Source organism: Neopsephotus bourkii, unplaced genomic scaffold (assembly GCF_033783945.1).
Source record: "Neopsephotus bourkii isolate Nb327-2 ecotype Australia unplaced genomic scaffold, CSIRO-AGI_Nbou_v1 NB_107, whole genome shotgun sequence".
In the NCBI taxonomy this organism is placed as follows: domain Eukaryota; kingdom Metazoa; phylum Chordata; class Aves; order Psittaciformes; family Psittacidae; genus Neopsephotus; species Neopsephotus bourkii.
The window spans coordinates 15636291-15655081 of NW_026900624.1; the positions used below are offsets into that span (position 1 = coordinate 15636291).

The window sequence follows — 18791 nt, forward strand, 5'->3', positions numbered from 1 at the left end:
ACATCTGACACCTCTGTTTTATATACATGTTCGTTCTACAAACATAACTCCCCTGCACCTTTTATTGCTCAGTTAGAAAAGGTTACTGGACTTTTTAGCATTTCCAGGGAGTAGTGTAAAAACTCGGACCTCACAGAGGTCGATACTGATTTACCTAAAGGTGTTTTTCTCACCTTCTCAAAATAAGGCCCGCTATCTGTGGTTCCCATGTCTTTGGAATTAGATGGACGGAACCCAGAACGATCCTTTCTCATCATGTCATTAAAATCCCCAAGATTCATGGTTCGTTTATCTACTTCGAACTTCTTATCTGGGAGACCACCTGTGAAAAAAAGATGAAGATTAGTGCCAATACTCTTTACCATTATCATTAATGATGGTTGATGACAGTAAGTTCACAGCCAAAGGAAGTACCTTTAAGATTAGGGTATAAATTAGATCTGTCTTATAATCCAGCATAGCCACAGTTGCTATTAAAAGTGCTCATAAATCAAAGTAGGCAGCTTCATTTTTAAGACTGAACAAGCCAATTTAGAGTTCAATGTGAAGTATTTCTCACAACTTATGTACAGATACAAACATACGCAAACTACAGCAGCCTAGTTCAACTAATGATATTCACTTACACATAATTTTCAATGTCTTCTGAAACTCACACTGTTATTTATTGGTATTCAGTATCTATAGAGACACCACTATTTAAGTTCTGTACTTAGCTTTTAGTGGGTTTGGCATCAAGAAAATTTCTCAAACTGCAAAATCATGCACATAATTTGATCACAACACTTCTGTAGTCACGTGAACTTAACTCTTGAACACCACAGATCATCTGGTACGCTGTTAACTTCCAGACATGCAACCAATCTCCCTAAGTTTGTATGCAATGATTACAAACCAGCAACAGAGATACTTTTCAAACATCCCCTACAGTCTCCTGCTGTTGTTTAATGAGTAAACCAGTGGAACATGAGGAAGAGATGTTAGTAACAGACAATCAAACTGTAATACATGGTGAATTAGACATCCCCTTTCTCTGTAAACTTATCATCAGCCACGTGCTTACTGAAGGAAGCTTTCTACCTTACACACTGAACAGCTACCAAGGAACCATTTTTTGGGTCGTATTTGGCACCTGCAAGGTATCAGATACATATTGCTCTGTTGAAGTAGATGGAAAATATCTTTGCTCTAAAATATGGGCAGTGTGACAAATGAGCTTTACTGGTATTTTTAGGTTTAAGTAACTCCATTTAGTAGCACAGATGGCCTCTCCAAGAATGGTTTGAAAAGCTTGTCGCCACAGTTAACCAAAAACTATGACTCTTCCAAAGAATGGATGATAGCTATCCTACCCTACAACTGACAAACACAGTCTTTATCAAACAGAGCAGAGAGCTCATCACACCAATATCTTAAAAATGCTTATCTGTGCCTCAAAAAAGTTTCTCAAAGCCAGGATATTTTCTTAATGCTCCATCACAAACTGTTAATATTCATAGATATGTTATTGCCAAGAACACGTGAAATCAACTACTAATTAATTACATGGGGTTTTCCTGCTGGCACAGCTTTCAAAGTTGATCCAGCTTCATCCTCTCAGATGCCTTCAACATCACTTATCACAAAAACACTTGACAAATCTTGGCTTGTAACTGGAGTCATACTGACCCAGATGAGCTCATGTCTTTCTAGCATATCCTAAAAAGCTAGAACTGGTTCTGCAGAAGTAGTCACATAAAATGTCATCTACATCTCAATCCTGTCAATACCTACATCTAACAACTACATACACACAATGCCAGCAATGCACTATCAAAAGGCTTTCATACTTTAATTCTAGACAAGGAAGCCCTGCCTGTTAGCTGCTTGAAAAGAAACTGAAAGCAAGACAGAGTTGCATCACTATCTGAAATGAAACTGGGTGGATGCCAACACAAGCTGGCTAAGACACAGAAACACCCTTTCGTCTCTTCAGTTATCCTGGCGATCCAATCAACTCCTCAAACATTACTGAATAATGCCTTGTAAAACTCCTTGGTAAATAACATGAAGAGCATATAGCAGTACTTTTAAAGGGTTCCAGCGTAGATATGCATGCCACTTAGTGCTGAGGCACCTGCTTAAACTTCAGTACAAAGCCTTGCTAAGAGAAATGACTGCATTCGTTTACCCCATTCATAGAAAATTCTAATGCAACCTTGAAACCTGTTGTGTGAGCCTGTCTTTTGCACTTGCCAACAAAAGCTGTAAATAATGCAGGTGGCTGAAGACTGGCTTTACCTTACATATTACAAGACTACTGTTGAAATCTGGAAAGTCTGAATTTTACCCTTTGCGTAGGCAAGAACACTTGTGCATTAATAAACAAGAAGCCCCAAATCCTCTGCATGTGGAAATGCAGAACAGGTTAAAAGTCCAACCATCTTCATAAAAGGTGCCACTCCCATCAGTTCTTGGATTTTCCCCACTATTAGCACTATGAAAAATGCAAAATGAAACAAGAGCTTGAAGGATGACATTCACACCCTAGTGAGGCAAAGACGACTGTCAAGTATAAGAACTCCACCATATTCACACAGTCCAAGAAGAAAAAAATAAAACTTGAATTCTATATGAACAAAATGATGTATAATGTGTTTTATACCAGGAGATACGAAACAGAAACCACTGTTGATCAAAGTTACCTAAAATATTTGCAAATAACAGACTCAACACAGTGAAAACACACATAACCCACAGGGTAACCCAAATGGGAAAAAAATCTCCCACATTTGAAATATTTTCTGCTTGACCACAAAACCAAAAACATTTTAAAGATGCTTGGTTTTTACTTCTGCCATAAATTTACATCATCCAAGCCTACTGAACAAGCACATGTACTTAGATATCGTATATGTTGTATATCAATGTACATATCATAAGGTGTTGCACCTGAATGCTGTATCTGGTTATGGTTTTGTAACGTATTTACAACAGACAGCTGCATGGGTTGCATTTGAATCAATAGAAAATGGAAATTAATTTCCAAGTCTTTACAGTTGACTTCAGTAATCTGCAGAGGCTGCAACTACTACATTAAAGAAAAAGAAAGACAAAAGTGCCTGTCAAACAGAAGAAAGGAAATGATGGAATATTAGGTGGTTCTGACTAACTACTTACTGTAGCAAACCTCATGCTTCAGGACTTACAAACTAGGAGTGATTTCAATGGAAAATGCGATATCCTGTTTTCAAAGCAAAACAAGCTCCCCACTCGAAGGATTTGATAGAAAAATAGAAAGGCATGCTGCTGATCCATATCTCTTCTGTCTTGGTCACTAAATAAGAGTCACTCCAGCACCTTGCAATGAAAGCAACACAGTTTTCAAAGATGACTGAGACCAACACAGTAAGAGTTACCTACTGACAACTGAAACTATTTTACAACGCATGATGATCAAAGCCAAGGTGATCCATACATACCAAAGTTTTCTTCAGTATGTTTGGTTCCCAAGCACTGATTTAACTCCAAGATCAATGTGCATTTATCCATAAATTGGGAAAATGCCATGCTGGGAGTTCTCATTAGGATAACCTGGTATGTTGTAAGCCTGACTGAAAATCAGATGAAGCACAAGCCTACCTCAATAAGTAAGTCCAACATTTAAAGTTCAGAAGTAGATACAGGCTGAGCAAAAGTTTACAGCTTTCCACAAGCAACAAGAGTGAAACAGCTAAAGAGATTAGTAACAGAAAAGCATCAGGGAGATGTCACATTCTTTAACTTTGAAATGGAATACAAACTATAATAAATGCCTCTACCCAGGATCAAGGACTCCACCATTAATGGTTATACTAAATTTAAAGAAGTGGAACAGATCAAAGTATGCAAAGACAAAGTATGCAACCTTTCAGCATAATTCCACAGGATATACTGAGCCTCAGCCATCTTTCCTCAGAAGGCCTTATGGCCTTAAGGTCCTTGACAGCACAAAGTTGTAAAGGATCCAAAAGTTTAAGAAGAACTAAGAGACCTATTATCAGCATAATCCAGGCTACCATCCTCTTCATTTGTATATTTTTAGATCTGTTCTCTAACAACAGCATCTGAAGGCAGATGAGAACTGAATATCTAAGAAGACAACTGTCTAGACTTCTGTCTAGAAGATCTTTAGAGAACCATGATACAATCAGAGCCTGAATTCTAGAGACGCTGTACTAAGTCAAAGTGCAGAGATCAAAAAAAAAATCTGTTACCTTCACCAAAACTATGTTGTACTATATATACACATGCTTTAACACCTCTTATTGGGATCCTTAACTATTCAAGAGAAAGAAAGCAACTTTGTGAAGAAAAAAAAAAAAAAGAATTACTTAATTCTCTATGAAGTGTGATATGCATTTTAAGAATGCAATGGATTCTAAGATGAGAGACACTGCAGCTATTTGGATTTCATTAGAGTAACAAATCTGGAGTTGATGTTAGATGTAAGTCTTGACTACCACAACTCTACTTTTGGTACAAAGATTAATCAATATTCCAAATAAATTAAGTTTTCGGTTGGGAAAAACCTGACTACAGCATCACACAGGATGCTACAACAGTGGCAGATGAGGACGTACTAAAGCTGGTGACAGGACTGATGCAAAGAGGCTTAATATCAGAGCAGACTTCTTGCAAGGCATAATAGTGGAATAATTTGGTCAACAATACTAGAAAGGCACAGAAGAAGTATGTCAGAATCAGAATGGCATAGAAACTGGAGAAACAGCACAAGGGCCAGTTTCACAAGAAATGCTTCCTGTAGTCGCAAAAATCTACTATTCAAATCAAGAATTAATGTTTACACTGCTTGCATTTGCAGGGTTTGAACTTGTGCTACTGAGTTTTCCACTGCTACCAAAAGTCCTACAGTATAGGTTCAATTTCAGTCATGTGGCCATCGTATCACTCAGACAGAAGACAAAGTAGCATTCACTACTGCGTTACTTTCAGGGTCTGGGGGAACACATCAGACTAGCCAACTGTCTTGACAACTGTAAAAACATAAACCTCAAGGTGGCATTTATCTAAGAGCAGAACACACAGCTTCCCGTCATTATTTGATATTTAGGTTAGAAAAAAATAATAATCCAGAAATGAAACAAAAAGTTGCCACAAAGACAAGATCGAATGCACCAAACTTAAATGTATATGATGCTGAAATGTATATGATGACAATACTTAGTATTTAGCACACAGCCAGTCATACACTTGAAGACTAACTTCTATGGCAGGTAATATCTGAGGAGTAAAGAGATTATATCCTTAATGTTAGATACAGTCAACTTGCATGACAGACCCCACACTATTCTAGCGTACAGCAATGAATTTCAGAATATATTCTGAAAACTTAACTTGTAAACACCAATTTTAGTTCATCCAGCAATCCCACAAACTGCAACCTGGCTCAGAACTACTTTTGCAGGTGGTTCTTCAGAGATACCACCAAGGGATCATCAGTAATTAATTCAAACTACAGTCTCCCACAGGAAATTTAGAACCACTAGCAGAAAAAGCATTGATTTCAAGTCAGTCACCTCCTCCAGCCAGCCTTCTCCTTCTTACCAAGTCCTTGCTGTGCTTTCAGCAGCTCTTTATGACTGTATGTGTCCCTATTTTAAATGAGGTAGACACTTTTGGCTATCAGGCGAAAGTAGCTGAAAATAAGCTGCTTGGTACCAGAACGTTTTAAAATATGAAACAGGTAAAATGGTTACTGTGTGACAGCAACCATAGCTCTCAGTGATAATCACATGAGATTCAGAATCAGTGGTGTCTATATCTTCATAACAAACTTGATTTGCACTGATACAGGGATGTTTTCCACAAAGAGAACCACTACATACACACTCCCCTGAAGCCCATAGGGCATACCTCACCTATACAGGAAATTCACTGTTCTAGATGAGAGCTGAGAATACTAATGCTTCTTTGACATACCGTTCATTGGAATAAAAATTACAGACCTCTAGCTTTTGACACTGTAACTGGGAAGAATTTAAGGCCTCTGTGACGTCCCCAACAGTTACAGAAATAGAATTAACATCTCCAAAATTGTTGTTAGCTTTTTCCAAAGTCCTTTAAGTGGACTATATGATCTGTCTTCATAGCTATGGGTATGAGATGATCTTCCTGCCTCTGTAGTTTTTGAAGAATCAAAAACTGAACAGATGTTAGAACAGGAAAGAAACCCTATTTCCTTCTATAAGTATCAAACACTATCCTGTGTAAGTTTTTAACCTTCCTAAGCCTTCAAAAACTTGATAGCAACTAAAATACAACAATCGAAATAGCAGGTTTGGATCATCTCTTTTTTAATATATATATATTAGGGATCCTGTAGGGAAACCATCTCAAATGGCAGAAGATTTCAGGAACCTGTAGTATTTCTACTGCAATAACATGATAGCAAACATTCAGAGAGTGTGGAGAACAAATGCAAAATCAAATCTGATTCCAAGATTTTAAATCAGTACTTCTGTGAAAGCACACTACTTAGCTTGCCAAAGAAGAAAGTCATGACAAATTAAAAGGTGATTAAATGGGATTAATCCAAGTGGTCAATTCCAACTCCCATTTAAGCCAGTGTTTTCCACACAGCCCATCCCACTTAAGCTGTGTGCAGTGTTGTGGTGAGGCTATGAAGAGTGAAAAATCTAGTTCTAATGAGCAGTAACTTGTAACAGCTTGAGGCAAGCAATCGAAGAAACCAACTGCAGAAGACATTCTCCTCTCTCACATCACCTCCAGGGACCTATAGTAATTGGGATGTTCTACTGCCAAAAAATAGCCCTCCTCTTCCACCAAATGGAAAGGGATCTTCACTTTCTTGAAACAGTAACAATGAAAACAAACTACATGTATCAAAACAGTCCTACAGAATGTCTCTTCCACAAGTTTTACCTCCATTCTGTACAGGTACATATCCCAATCTTGCCTAGCAGTATCAGCTGTGTGACTATTCAAAGCCTACAGCCAAGACACTGGATGCTATAACTCTACCCTTCTATTTGAGGAGTGCTAAATGCAAGATCAAACCTTTCCAAAACACAGCATGTCACCCACATAAAAATATTACACATGATCTCATATTTCAAATGCACTTAAATTAAACTATACGCACCTACAGACAAGTCCATCTTACTGCCTGGAATGTCCTCAGTTTGACTCTGGAAGAAAAACAAAAAAATTCAGTTCCAACATCTGAAATGCTGAGGGATGTTTCAGAAATGTGAAATGAAGGAAAGGCACGCTTGTGCCGATGAAAGTTTTGTTTTAAACTAAACACAAGGATTCTTGACATCATCCTGGACACAGCTCACCTTGGCTCCCTAATGTTGTGTGTGGCTAGTTTACTCACATGAAACCAGACACATGAACACATGCGACAGGCTGAGAAAGATGGACAGACAGCTGCTCTGTGAAATGAACCTCTGTCCTCATGTGCCAGTGGCTGAGAGATGAAACACTGAAAATAGAGGCCAAAATGATAGCTCATCCTCATGACCTGTCAAGCCATCAAACCTTGAAAAGTGCTGCCAAGTTATGATTTAGTTGGCAGTCTGGGACAGGGTGTTCCCATAGCTTTCAGAAGCATCTACAGTCTAGCAGACCGAATTTGAGCTTGGGAGCCAACAGACATTACAAACTAACAGTAGTCATGTCAGTGACAGTTTGTACAGCCCTGGGCTTGTCTCAGAACCTCTGCATTATCATCTTCCGTTAGCCTGCATTACATACTATGCCAGCTTCATAGGATGACAGTTGGCACAATAGCCTGTAAAATGTTTTAAAAATTAGCATTTCAGAAGTTCTTAAAAAAAGAAAAAATTATATGCAACTATTTTTTAAGGTACCTCTCTGATGATCTGTCTTTTCATGATGTGCCATTTTTTTATTCATTTTACCAATCAATCTCTATGTACTGATTAATAATGAGCCCTTTTTCTTCTAAAAAGACCCTGCTACGTATTATTTAAAATATAAATAGCCAAGACAGACACAGGGCTCTTAACTCTCCTTTTCTGATAGGTGGCTGAGACTCGGAATGAATAGCCTTGGACTAATCACAGATGTCTGACACTACAGCCAGTAGCTAAGGCCTCTACCCTCAGTGCTCTGAAGAGTGTATTATGAAAATACACACAAACACCCCCCCCATAACCACCAAATGCTGTTACTTTCAAGGAAATTACAAACTCAGAACAAAAGATACCATAACTCTGAAGAGTCAAAGTAGATTTTGGGATTTTCTAAGAAGCAAGAGTCAAAGTAGATTTTGGGATTTTCTAAGAAGCCATTCTGAAATGCTGAATATTCAGCTATTAAAAGTAGCATAATCAACATACTAGCATAGCAAATGCAGATAAGTAGTTACACACTGTTAAACAGCTGATCTTTTGACTTATTTTAAGTTTAATGACGACTTCTTTATTTCCAAAAGTTGGATATTTTAAAAAATTTACTTACTAGCAAGCCCATATTTGAAAACTGTTTGGATAAAGGGTTCATCCATGAATCACTATTTCCTCCTTTTAATGCACACTGAAGAGGAGAAAAAAAAAAAAGACAAATATTCTCAAGCAACTTTTTGATTTCTTAAATTCTGTTTTTACAAGCGTCAAATGATCCTGGTTTCAGAGAAACTTATTTCCTGAACAAAATACTAAGTTTTTGCATGGTTGGAAACAGTTACCAAATAATCTGTCCTATGTTTTGTTCATTGTTATGCATACCAAACTGAATGAACACTTCATGTGTATAATGAATGCTTCACAGGTTCATTCTGGAATCTGCTATTTATGTTATGTTATTTTCTCCTCTGGTACAGCCTAGTAGATACAGAGGTAGATTTCTTCCCTTTAGGATGATTTCTCTCACATGGGCACTGTGCTGACCTGACTCTCCATCTGACCTTACTGTAATTTACAGGTGATCAAAACAAAGACTGAACACATTTCAACAAAAAAGAAAAAAATCTGGACAGTTGTGTTATAATGGTTATAATAAAAAATTGCATTATAATGGTTATAATAAAAAGAAGGCTTTGAGTGAGAAAAAAAGTTCATGGGAATAATTTTGCAGAATGGGAATTGTAAAACTCCATACCATGTCACAACTATTTCCATGTCCTAGGAAGCTGCTCTGGACTTGCTTTTTGAGTTTGCCCTGCCTATCTGACTAGAAGTAATCAAGGCATAGTCCTAATATTAATACAGTACCAAGTGTTACTGTAGTAGAGAACTTTAACACAAACAAGCCTTAGGAAGCAATTTACTTAGGACTATAGCCAAACTCCTGCTCCTGTGTGAGGCCAAAGGTCAATAACAACAAACACAACTCCGACCTAAACACAAAAGTCAGTAGAAATAAGAAGTGTACATGCCAAAGGAACCGTGGAATTCAAACTGGAAGGCTCTGCAAAGAACTGCAGCAGCCTAACACAGAAAGACATGTCAACAAAAGAAGAGCAGTAGCCTTGGGATACTTACTGCTCCGTTTCATTTAGTCATGCGCTGCAGCTTACATACTAAAGGAATTTGACACTTCTGGCAGATTTATTAGTCACAAGAAGTATAATACATTAAAACAAATCAAAAACCTCACATTTTTTACACTGCTGTAATAGGCACCTTTCTAGCTGAATTCTGTAATACCTTTTTAAAAGAAGAACTATTATAGTGCTCTAACATATCAGTCATGCTGCTTTCAGACAACACAGTAGCTATGAATCATTCAAGCATTTTACCTTCATTTGTGTTTTCTTTCCTCCTTGCCCCCAGCTTGTTGAGTTGTGGGAGGAATTGCTTCCCTGAGAGCCTGCTGTGTTCCAGACTCCTCCCTCCTCCTCCTCTTCCCAGCTGGAATGACGCGTTCCTGTCACTGGCCCATCACTCTCTCCCCAGCCATCTTGCATAGATTTAGAACCTTTAGGAAAAGGAAGAAGCTTAAAAGCAGCCTACAATACCATGCAGTGGTGATTTGCTACTGAAATATTAGCTGAGATCATCAGAACCCCAAAGGACTTAAAAAAAAGTGTCTTCACTCTAAAAGCTCTAAAAACTTGTGCATGAATCCCCAAACCCAAGAGATTTGGTGGCATGTTAGCATGTCATGTTTTGCAACTATTTTAAAGCAATAAAGATATAATAACCATAGGGGCCTCTTCTCTTATAGAGATAGAGGTGCATTGGGATTTCTTTCAAAGGCAATCTATTATTTTCTAGTGTAAATGAAAGAATTGAAGGAGACTTAAAAACCAACGGTGCTGAGGACTTCGGTTTGGGTAGTTTATCAATTATTTCTTCTCTTGCTTCAAAACCTTCTCTTGCACTAAAGCCTTTCACAAAACTACAGAACTTTAAGGAGTAACAACTAAATAGAATGTGAAGGAAAAGAAGCAGCATTGTGCTCCCCTATATGTAACACCAAAAGTAGTTTGTGAAAAAAACCCCAAACTGTTCTGCTTGAATTTCTGTGTTAAACACTGTCACTAAAAAGACTTATTAGCAGTGCTGTTTAAGTAGGTAAGCCACTACCAGAAAGCTACAACCATTTCACCATATCATTTCAATCTAAGATTTTTTTCCTTATTGTCTTTTTTCTTGCTGTTACTCTCTAGCACCGTCAGGCAACTCTGAATTCTAACCTCTGCCAACAAGCCACCAAGAGACCAAATCCTCATCTTGTCTACTGCCCAGCTGTTCTCCTTCCTGCTGAAACTCTTCACTCTGTATATTTATTCCCTGAGCATTTATATCCTTTAAAAAAAGATTTAAATCATAATCACCTTTTTCATAACAAATTCTCATATTGTCTGGGGTTTGAGTGTGGAAATCAGGGATAAAGATATTAACACACATAGCAGAAAATCTGAATACAAAATAGTCTGGAACTGCAATTAGCCCATTAAAGGGAACACTACCTTGATGACCCTGGAAAATAAGTACAGCAGCATTTCATGGCAGTTTAAGAGCTACCTTAAAATCCATCATAAATAACTCAGATACTTCCCAGGAAACGTAACTTTTGGAAGTTATTCGTGTACCAAAATTGAGGGCTGCTTAGGAAACATACTGGTCCAAGTACAAAAATTTACCTCTTGACCCTTTAATCATGCTATTTACACAGAAAAGGCTACATTTAAAGATTATGACCTCAGAGTCAAGAACTTCATCTGGGAATGTCATATATGGGATAGCCCCTGCAGCTTTCATTTATTTCCAGGCACTTTTTTTTTTTTTAATACAGTGCTATGATCCTGCTTTTAACTACATGACTATAATTATTTCTCTCCATTGACAGCTCTCAGATCTGAGATTCTTGAACATGAATCTCGATAGTAATGTAAAGATGGCTTGTCTGCAGGATTCCTACTTCATTTCCTGCATTTGTTGAGTGATGAATCACAAAAAGCTATAGTAAGCAAAGGAAACTTTCAAGTTAAAGAGACATAATGATGTTACAGAAAACCGAATTTATTCCTGCTTCTGCCAGAGAATTCCTATGCAATGCTGATACAACTACGTAAATCCTTTTTTTTTTTTTAACAGGTGGCAAGATCTGTGCTTCCTTTCTTTGGCTTTAAACTCTTCTTTTCCCATCACTGCTTATCTCAGTTTCCTGACCTTACCTTTGACCATAAATTATGCCCTTGCAAGCTCTCTGAATCAATTTCTTCTTCTAACTTATACATTCAGTATCTCCCCTTTATCCCCTGAGTAGCATTGCTTTCTTTTGGGTGCCAATTAGAAATGAGTTGAGGGAGCAGTCACAGAACACAGAAAAATTAAGACCTCATCTCTTGAACTGGTGATCTCCTACACCACAACCTGAAACAGCCATCAGGGGCAAACTGCCTGTATTTTGCTCCTCTAGAGCTGGAAACAGCTTATGTACAAAACGGCACATATATGCTGCAGCTTTCTGCTTGTGTCACACACGCAGACAAGTTAGGACAAGCAAGTGACCATGCATAGTCTTTTAAGTCTCTCCTAAGTACTAATAAGTCCACAGAATTCGGAATGATCATTAGCATTTCAGAGGCTCTTATTTTTGTCATATGTAGGTGGCTTTTTACAGGTGAAAAGGAAAGAGATTCACCTAGAAAAAGTTTAGCATCCTGGGAAGTGCTGAGTTTGTGTAGCAGTGACAGTAAGCACTACTGCCATCCGTGAAAAGCTGCTACAATATTAACTCCAAGAAAGCAGTACTTTTTTCCCAGTTTTGTTTCATAAATGGCCAACTGGGGTGGGAAGAAGGGAGAACAACCCAACAGAACACATCTGAGTAGAGCATTTCATTCCAAACAATTACATGTTGCAAAAGCAACTTGTAACTGAAAACAGTTTTACAGTGGGTACCATTACTCAAATTCAGTTAACTGTCACGTATTATCATTATTTCCTATGGGAAACTTCACATCCAAATATTACTGGCTTTGGCAGTAGCATCGCTATGTTGTTATCAGCAGGTGATCGTTTCTGTTTGTTGTACTTCGCTTAAAGAGAGTGAAATAAAAATTCTACAGCTCATATCAGAAGGAATAACTTCCACAAAAATAAGGCTCTTAATACAGCAAAATTTTATCTTCTTTATATTTTTTTTAAATATTTCAACATCATCTCATTCATGAGCACCACAGCTGCAGGTAGGTAATAGTCAGAAAAACAGTAATCCCTTTAGGTTCAACGACAGAAGGAAGTTAAGTTCTCAAGAGATACAATTTTCCACACCCATACAATAAAAAATAATCTATTCAAAGTCAAGTTGCATTACACCTAATGGCCTCCACACTGAAATCTGTGCATTCCCTGATACAATCAGGAAAAGTGATTTATCACTTAACAAATTTGTGTGCTGAGCAACAAGTGGGCAGCCAGAGAAGGAAAGATATTTTGAGAAAAAGACACACTTCCTCACTCAGATGCTCTCATGTTTCAACACTTCCACAAATTGGAGCTGCCCATTTAATTGCTCACTTAAGAAATTTTTCATTACCTTAAAAGACGGTTCCAGTCATTTGTAAACGATCATTCATCCATCATAATCTTACTGATTCAATGTGTTGCTTCTAGGCCTCAGATAACAATTCCTGCATGGGTGACCCATATCAAAAGCCCAAACACTAAAAAGCACCACTGCAAAGAAATTGGTATCTGGCCTATACTCACTAGATTTCATGGCATTCGGGGCGTTGGAAGGTGCATTCCCCCAGCCTGTTGTTGATGCTGCTGTATCATCTACTTCACCCCACCCGGGACTTGTTTCATTTGGCTCACCCCAGGCGGACGTACCATTATCTGGAGCAGGTGGAGTGCTTTTGCTCCAGACTGCACAAAGGAGAAAGAGTTTTCATTACAGACCATTTAGACAATGAACTATTCACTGCAGTGCAGCACCACATCATTATCTATTACTTCATTCTTTCTGTTGAGGACTTTAGGTTCTCAGTAACATGGGTGCAACAGAATTGACAACTGTTCACATCACTGAGAGCAGGCACTAACTTCCACGGATGAAAAGGAAGAGAATGCTATGTTGAATAATATTCTTCTCCAGGTTAAACATGTACCTACATCTAATGCTGTCCTATCTGGTGAACTTTTATGACTAATGAAAAGCACCAGATTTACCCAGGTTTTTATATATGATGAATAAGAACATATTTGAAGTTATGTATTAAAACAATTTTCTTTAAAGCACGTTTATGTCACAGAACAGATTACATAACAGAAACACCTCAATATATTCCCAGGCTATGTAGCTTTTCCTTGACCTTATTTCATAGAATATTTTCCTAAGTATTCTTTATCATACGACAGAGCCAAATTGAGCTAAAAAAACCCCACAGACTAGCTCCATTTCAAGTGTTAAATGAGTGTTCCAGAGCAAAAAGTTTGACTAAAAAGAAATAAAGAATTTCTCCCCAATTCTCCAACAATAAAATATAAAATAAATGTGACTTGGCTTGGAGAAAAAGAGGCTCAGGGGGTACCTTATCACTCTCTGCAACTACGTGAAAGGAAGACGGAATGAGGTGGGCCTCCTGTCTCTTCTGCCAAGTAACGAGCAATAGGACAAGAGGAAATGGCCTCAAGTTGCGCCAAGGAAGGTTTAGACTGGAGATTAGGAAAAAAATTATCCCAAAAGACTTGTCAAGCATTGGAACAGGCTGCCCAGGGAAGTGGTTGAGTCACCATCCCTGGAGGTGTTTAGAAGACTTGCAGATGTGGTGCTTAGGGACATAGTTTAGTGGTGGACTTGGCAGTCCTGGGATAACGGTTGGACTCAATGATCTTAAAAGTCTTTTTTCCAACCGAAATTATTCTATGATTCTATAATTCAACCTGTTCTTCAGGGTTCAGATTGAATAGGCACATTTGTCAGCTAACATTTTCTTTCACTGGCAAGCTGACCAGTTTTCAGATCACAGGTACTGAAGCACAACAAGCAGAGGACCGACTGATTCAAATTTTAAAGACATAAGCAAATACTCAAATAAGAAACTGGTTTTCTCTATGGAATAAAACTATTGAGAATTGGAGGCTACACAAGGATCTCTTACACTTCCAGGTTACATTCGTATATAGGAGCTTGAGGAAGAAAGGAACAAGACTACTACCTGATGCTTGTGATTTGCTAGTCATTGGAGTAGGCAGGCTCTGCTCCCGTGGGGCCTGTCCTCCTTGTGAGTTCTTGTCCCACAGGTTCACATTCTTGTAGTTATAACTGCTAGGATCTCCCCATGCTGAAGTGCCATCATCAATATCCATTTTCCGACTGATTGACTGCGGTGAAGGTTCTTCCCAGCCACTAGGCTCCTCCTCTTTGGGGGCAGCTGGCTGTGGTCCACTGTTCCAGTTTGGGTTTGGAGGTCGCCCATTACTTGGAGTTTGGGGTGGTGGACCCCAGGAACCAGAAGACTCCTGCTGTTGCTGCTGGTGCTGTTGTTGCTGCTTGTTCCAGGAGTTGGGCTGTCGACCCGTCTCATTCCATGTTGAAGTTCTTTTACAATCATCCCATCCACCTTTTGAAGCAGCGCTTGTATTTGCACCATTACCCCAAGTTCCAATCTCATTCTGCCCACCTTCACCCCAACCAGACACTGGCTTGTTTCCTGTACTTTCCCAGTTGCTGTTCTTTGTTTGGTCAACTTCCTCTCCCCAACCGTTCTTTCCAGAAGACCATCCTTGATTAGACTGCCGTCCACCCCACCCCTGATCCTTATTACTGGAATTCTCATTCCAAGAGGAAGATGATTTTTCTTCTGTTCTTCCTCCTCCTCCCCAGTTAGAAGAATTGGAGTTCTTATAGTCGTTCCATCCTCCAGTATTTTTGGGGTCCTTCCACTCTGTTGGGGTTGAGAGCTCACCCCATCCAGACTTGATTTGATTGCTTTGGCTGGGTACATCGCCCCAGCCCCCTGAGTTCTTTGTCTGTGTGGCAGAGCTCTCCCACCCCTCAGTTCCTTTATCAGACTTCCCCTCGGGCCGTGGCATCTCTTCAATATCCCACACGGTATCTTGCTTAATTTGGGTTTGGCCCCAGCCCGTGTTTGAAAGCACTCGGGGGTCCAAATCAGTCCTGCTCAGCAAAGTCTGCAAGACTGCCTGGCAATCAGGATGCGTAGGCCTATATGACCGGCGTCCAGAATTGTGACTGTCACTGCTTCCTGCTTTGTGGTTGCTTCCAGTGCTTTGACAGCCAACCTCACTTCCTGCAGAGCTGGAAGATCTTCCCCAACAGGGAGCCTGGGAATTGCCTTGGTTTTCAGGAAGAGGGTGGCCTTTTTGATTGTCCCATGCTCCAGTGCTAGAATTTGGTTGGTTTGGACCACTCCATTCTCCAATCTTCAGTTCATCAGACCCAGACAGCTGTTTCCATTCTCCCTGAGAGACCCCAGATGTTAATTTGTTCCCTTCACCCCATTTGCTTTCATTTGCATGCTGAGGGCCAAAGTTCCAAGACCCACCACCCGTAGACCGGTTACTGTTATCCCAAGAATCACTTCTTGACCCATTAGGTTTTTGAACAGAAGCTCCTTTCCAGGAGTCCTCTCTATCCTTTCCATTGTTCCCATGGTTTCCAGAATTGCTCTGTCCAGAGGCTGTGTCAGTTCCAGAAGACCCCCTAGCTGTACCCCAAGATCCAACACTCCCAGTCTTTCTTTCTCCAGTGCTTTGTGAAGGGGTGTCAGTGCTCCTGGAAGGGTTCCCCAAGCCCATTTCAAAGGGCATTCCCTTATTCTCCATAGGGTTTGGTGAACTTAAGTTCAAGGAGTTAGTGTTTCCATTTTTTGGTCCATCAGTGTTATGAATTTGAGCCTGTTCTCTGCCAGAGACAAAGTTAACACCCGCATTTTCCATCTTTGACTGCTGTTCCCTAGAGGTCTGACCTACTGTGCTAATCTGTGCATTGGAGCTACCACTATCAGATTCCAAAGTCCCTTTCCTGGAATTGCCCTCTTGAACCAGTGCTGGCCAAGCAGATGGGTTGCTATTTGGGTTAAAGTTGCTGAAGCCAGTACTGGGACTGATTCTATCTTGTCCACTCAAGTTCCTCCAATTACCTAGTCCATTGTTACTCTCGGCAGCAGGGTTGGAAGATTGAACAGATTTAGCCTTGGGATCAGATTTCCAGGGCCCAAGATTACATTCGTTTCCAGCGCTTCCAGACTGGCACTGGCTTCCTTTTCCTTTGTTACTAGTGGTGCTTCCTGGCAGAGCGTTCTTCTCCAGGCCAGGGTTCGAGGCACTGTTGTTATCGGTGGTGTTTTCGGAAGAAGACTCAGCATCTTTGCTGGCAATACAAGGCCACTCTTCCATGTCAGACCCGTCTACAATCACCTTGTCCCAGATGTGAGTTGGGTTGGCGTTGGTGCCGCTGTTGGAGGAGGCTCCAGGACCCCAAGTGGAATTTGCATAATTTGAAGCAGCAGCACCTCCAATTGCTGAATCTAAAAAAAAAAGGCCAAAAACATACCCAAAGAGGTCATTAAAACCAGTATTATTTTCAAGCACTGAACATCACTAACTACTGTTTTCATTAATAAGAACACTTCCCTCAAGCATGTAATAAAGTTGCTTTGGAAGAATATTAGGCTGGAAAACACCACTGAAAATACTGATGAAGGACTTCAACAAAATTCCCATAAGCATACTGTGGGCATCTGAATTCACCTTTGACTCACTACTTCTGTTAACAGTCCAGCTCTAAGTTCAACACAATAATTATAACCCAGTTAATTACAATTACTGCTGCTGGTTGTAGATTTTTCAAACAGAAATTTAGAATCAGATTCAAACATCTTTTTCAAGATGATTCTGCTACAAAGAACTTCTTTCAACCCTTTGGAAGACAAATAAATTTGCTTCCAAAAGTTACTGTAAATTGGAAGAGTCCAAAGCTACATAAATTACAACTCCTATGTAGTAATGTGCAAGCTGCATTCAGTACGTAATTACACCACGTTTGTGTCACTGCTATATTTACCCTAGAAACCAGTTTGTGGTTTTGCGAGCACCTAAGCTGATCTCTGCCTCTGGATGGAGGCTAGGAAGAGATCTCACTTTTCTTCTCTCTCACCAGCTCTACCTACTTTAAGTTCCCCAAGTTTCACACCACATTTGTGACAGTTCTTGACACAAAACTCTCCACTTTTTGATGGGTTAGCTTTTTGCTGGCTTAGCACATTACACAGGGTAACTTGCAAATTCAGTGAGCTTTGGAGTCACTATAAAAAAATTAGCAGAATGAATGAGAATGAATAGGGCACCTTTCTTTCATCTGTGGTGAACTATTATTATATCCTATGTGCATGACTTCACATGAACAAGGTATTTGCATATATTTTTAAAGCAGATATAAATCAACACAGGGCCACAATAGATGAAAGGCTATGTCAGTGCTGGCAGAATGATGTCTGCATATATGCACGTTAGCATCATTAGTTTAAAACGCCAGCCAAGATTCCCTTGCTATCCACATAATTACTTGTGATCCTCTAAATAATTTAAGTCCATTAGTACTTCAGTGTTGTTCTCTAGATAGGGTTGTACTAATTTTTCTATGTATTTTTAATACCAAGGGACCTTAAATTGCCCTCCTCACCACAAATTCCCAGTGATGAAGACTAAACACTCTCCCTTCTACAAAACCATGTACGTTAGGTACAAAACCATGTCCCTAACATACTAGTCTTACTCAAGTTATCCCACCCAACCAATTTAACTTATTCTGCAGAGCATAAAGTTCATAATAACATCTGCATCAGTATTTAGAACTAAATATGTATTTTGTTACTACCAATATTAACTGATATGACAACATCCAGGAAAGTAAGGTATAATTATAGAATTGTAGAATGGTTTGGGTTGGAAGGGACCTTAAAGATCATGTAGTTCAAACACCCCTGCATGGGCAGGGACACTTTCCACTAGACCAGGTTGCTCAAAACCCTGTCCAATACTGACCTTAAAAAACATGTATATCCCCCTCCCCTTCCCCCCCCCCGCAGTTCCTATATTATGTATTAGAAACTGAAGACCACAATTTCTGGTTGTTAATACTGTTAACAGAAGATGAAGAGATTGGCTTTCTGCACCTGTCTCAGGCTTTCTGTTTATTAGCTTAACCAATGAACATCCACTGAATGCCTTCCAGATTCCCCCTTATGAAGGACCACTAAAAAGGATCTAGACTTCACAGCAAGGTTAGAACTTTTTGTACACTTTGAATACTGATGAACAAGTCAGCCTTAATCCATTAAA

At 39.4% G+C, this 18791-nt stretch overlaps 1 protein-coding gene across 25 annotated transcripts in view; it reads right to left on the reverse strand.

Annotated features, from left to right (window-relative positions):
* Positions 1–18791, reverse strand: part of TNRC6B (trinucleotide repeat containing adaptor 6B) — a 141045-nt gene that overhangs the window by 19446 nt on the left and 102808 nt on the right. For 23 of the 25 annotated variants that reach the window (XM_061364172.1, XM_061364026.1, XM_061363983.1 and 20 more), the window contains 6 exons: positions 14645–16978; positions 13194–13352; positions 9770–9948; positions 8491–8565; positions 7145–7190; positions 174–322 (listed from right to left, as the gene is read on the reverse strand). In XM_061364172.1, coding sequence (XP_061220156.1) covers positions 174–322; positions 7145–7190; positions 8491–8565; positions 9770–9948; positions 13194–13352; positions 14645–16978 — 2942 coding nt within the window. The remainder of the gene's footprint in view (positions 1–173; positions 323–7144; positions 7191–8490; positions 8566–9769; positions 9949–13193; positions 13353–14644; positions 16979–18791) is intronic. The other 2 variants (XM_061364151.1, XM_061364058.1) reach the window with 1 other exon arrangement.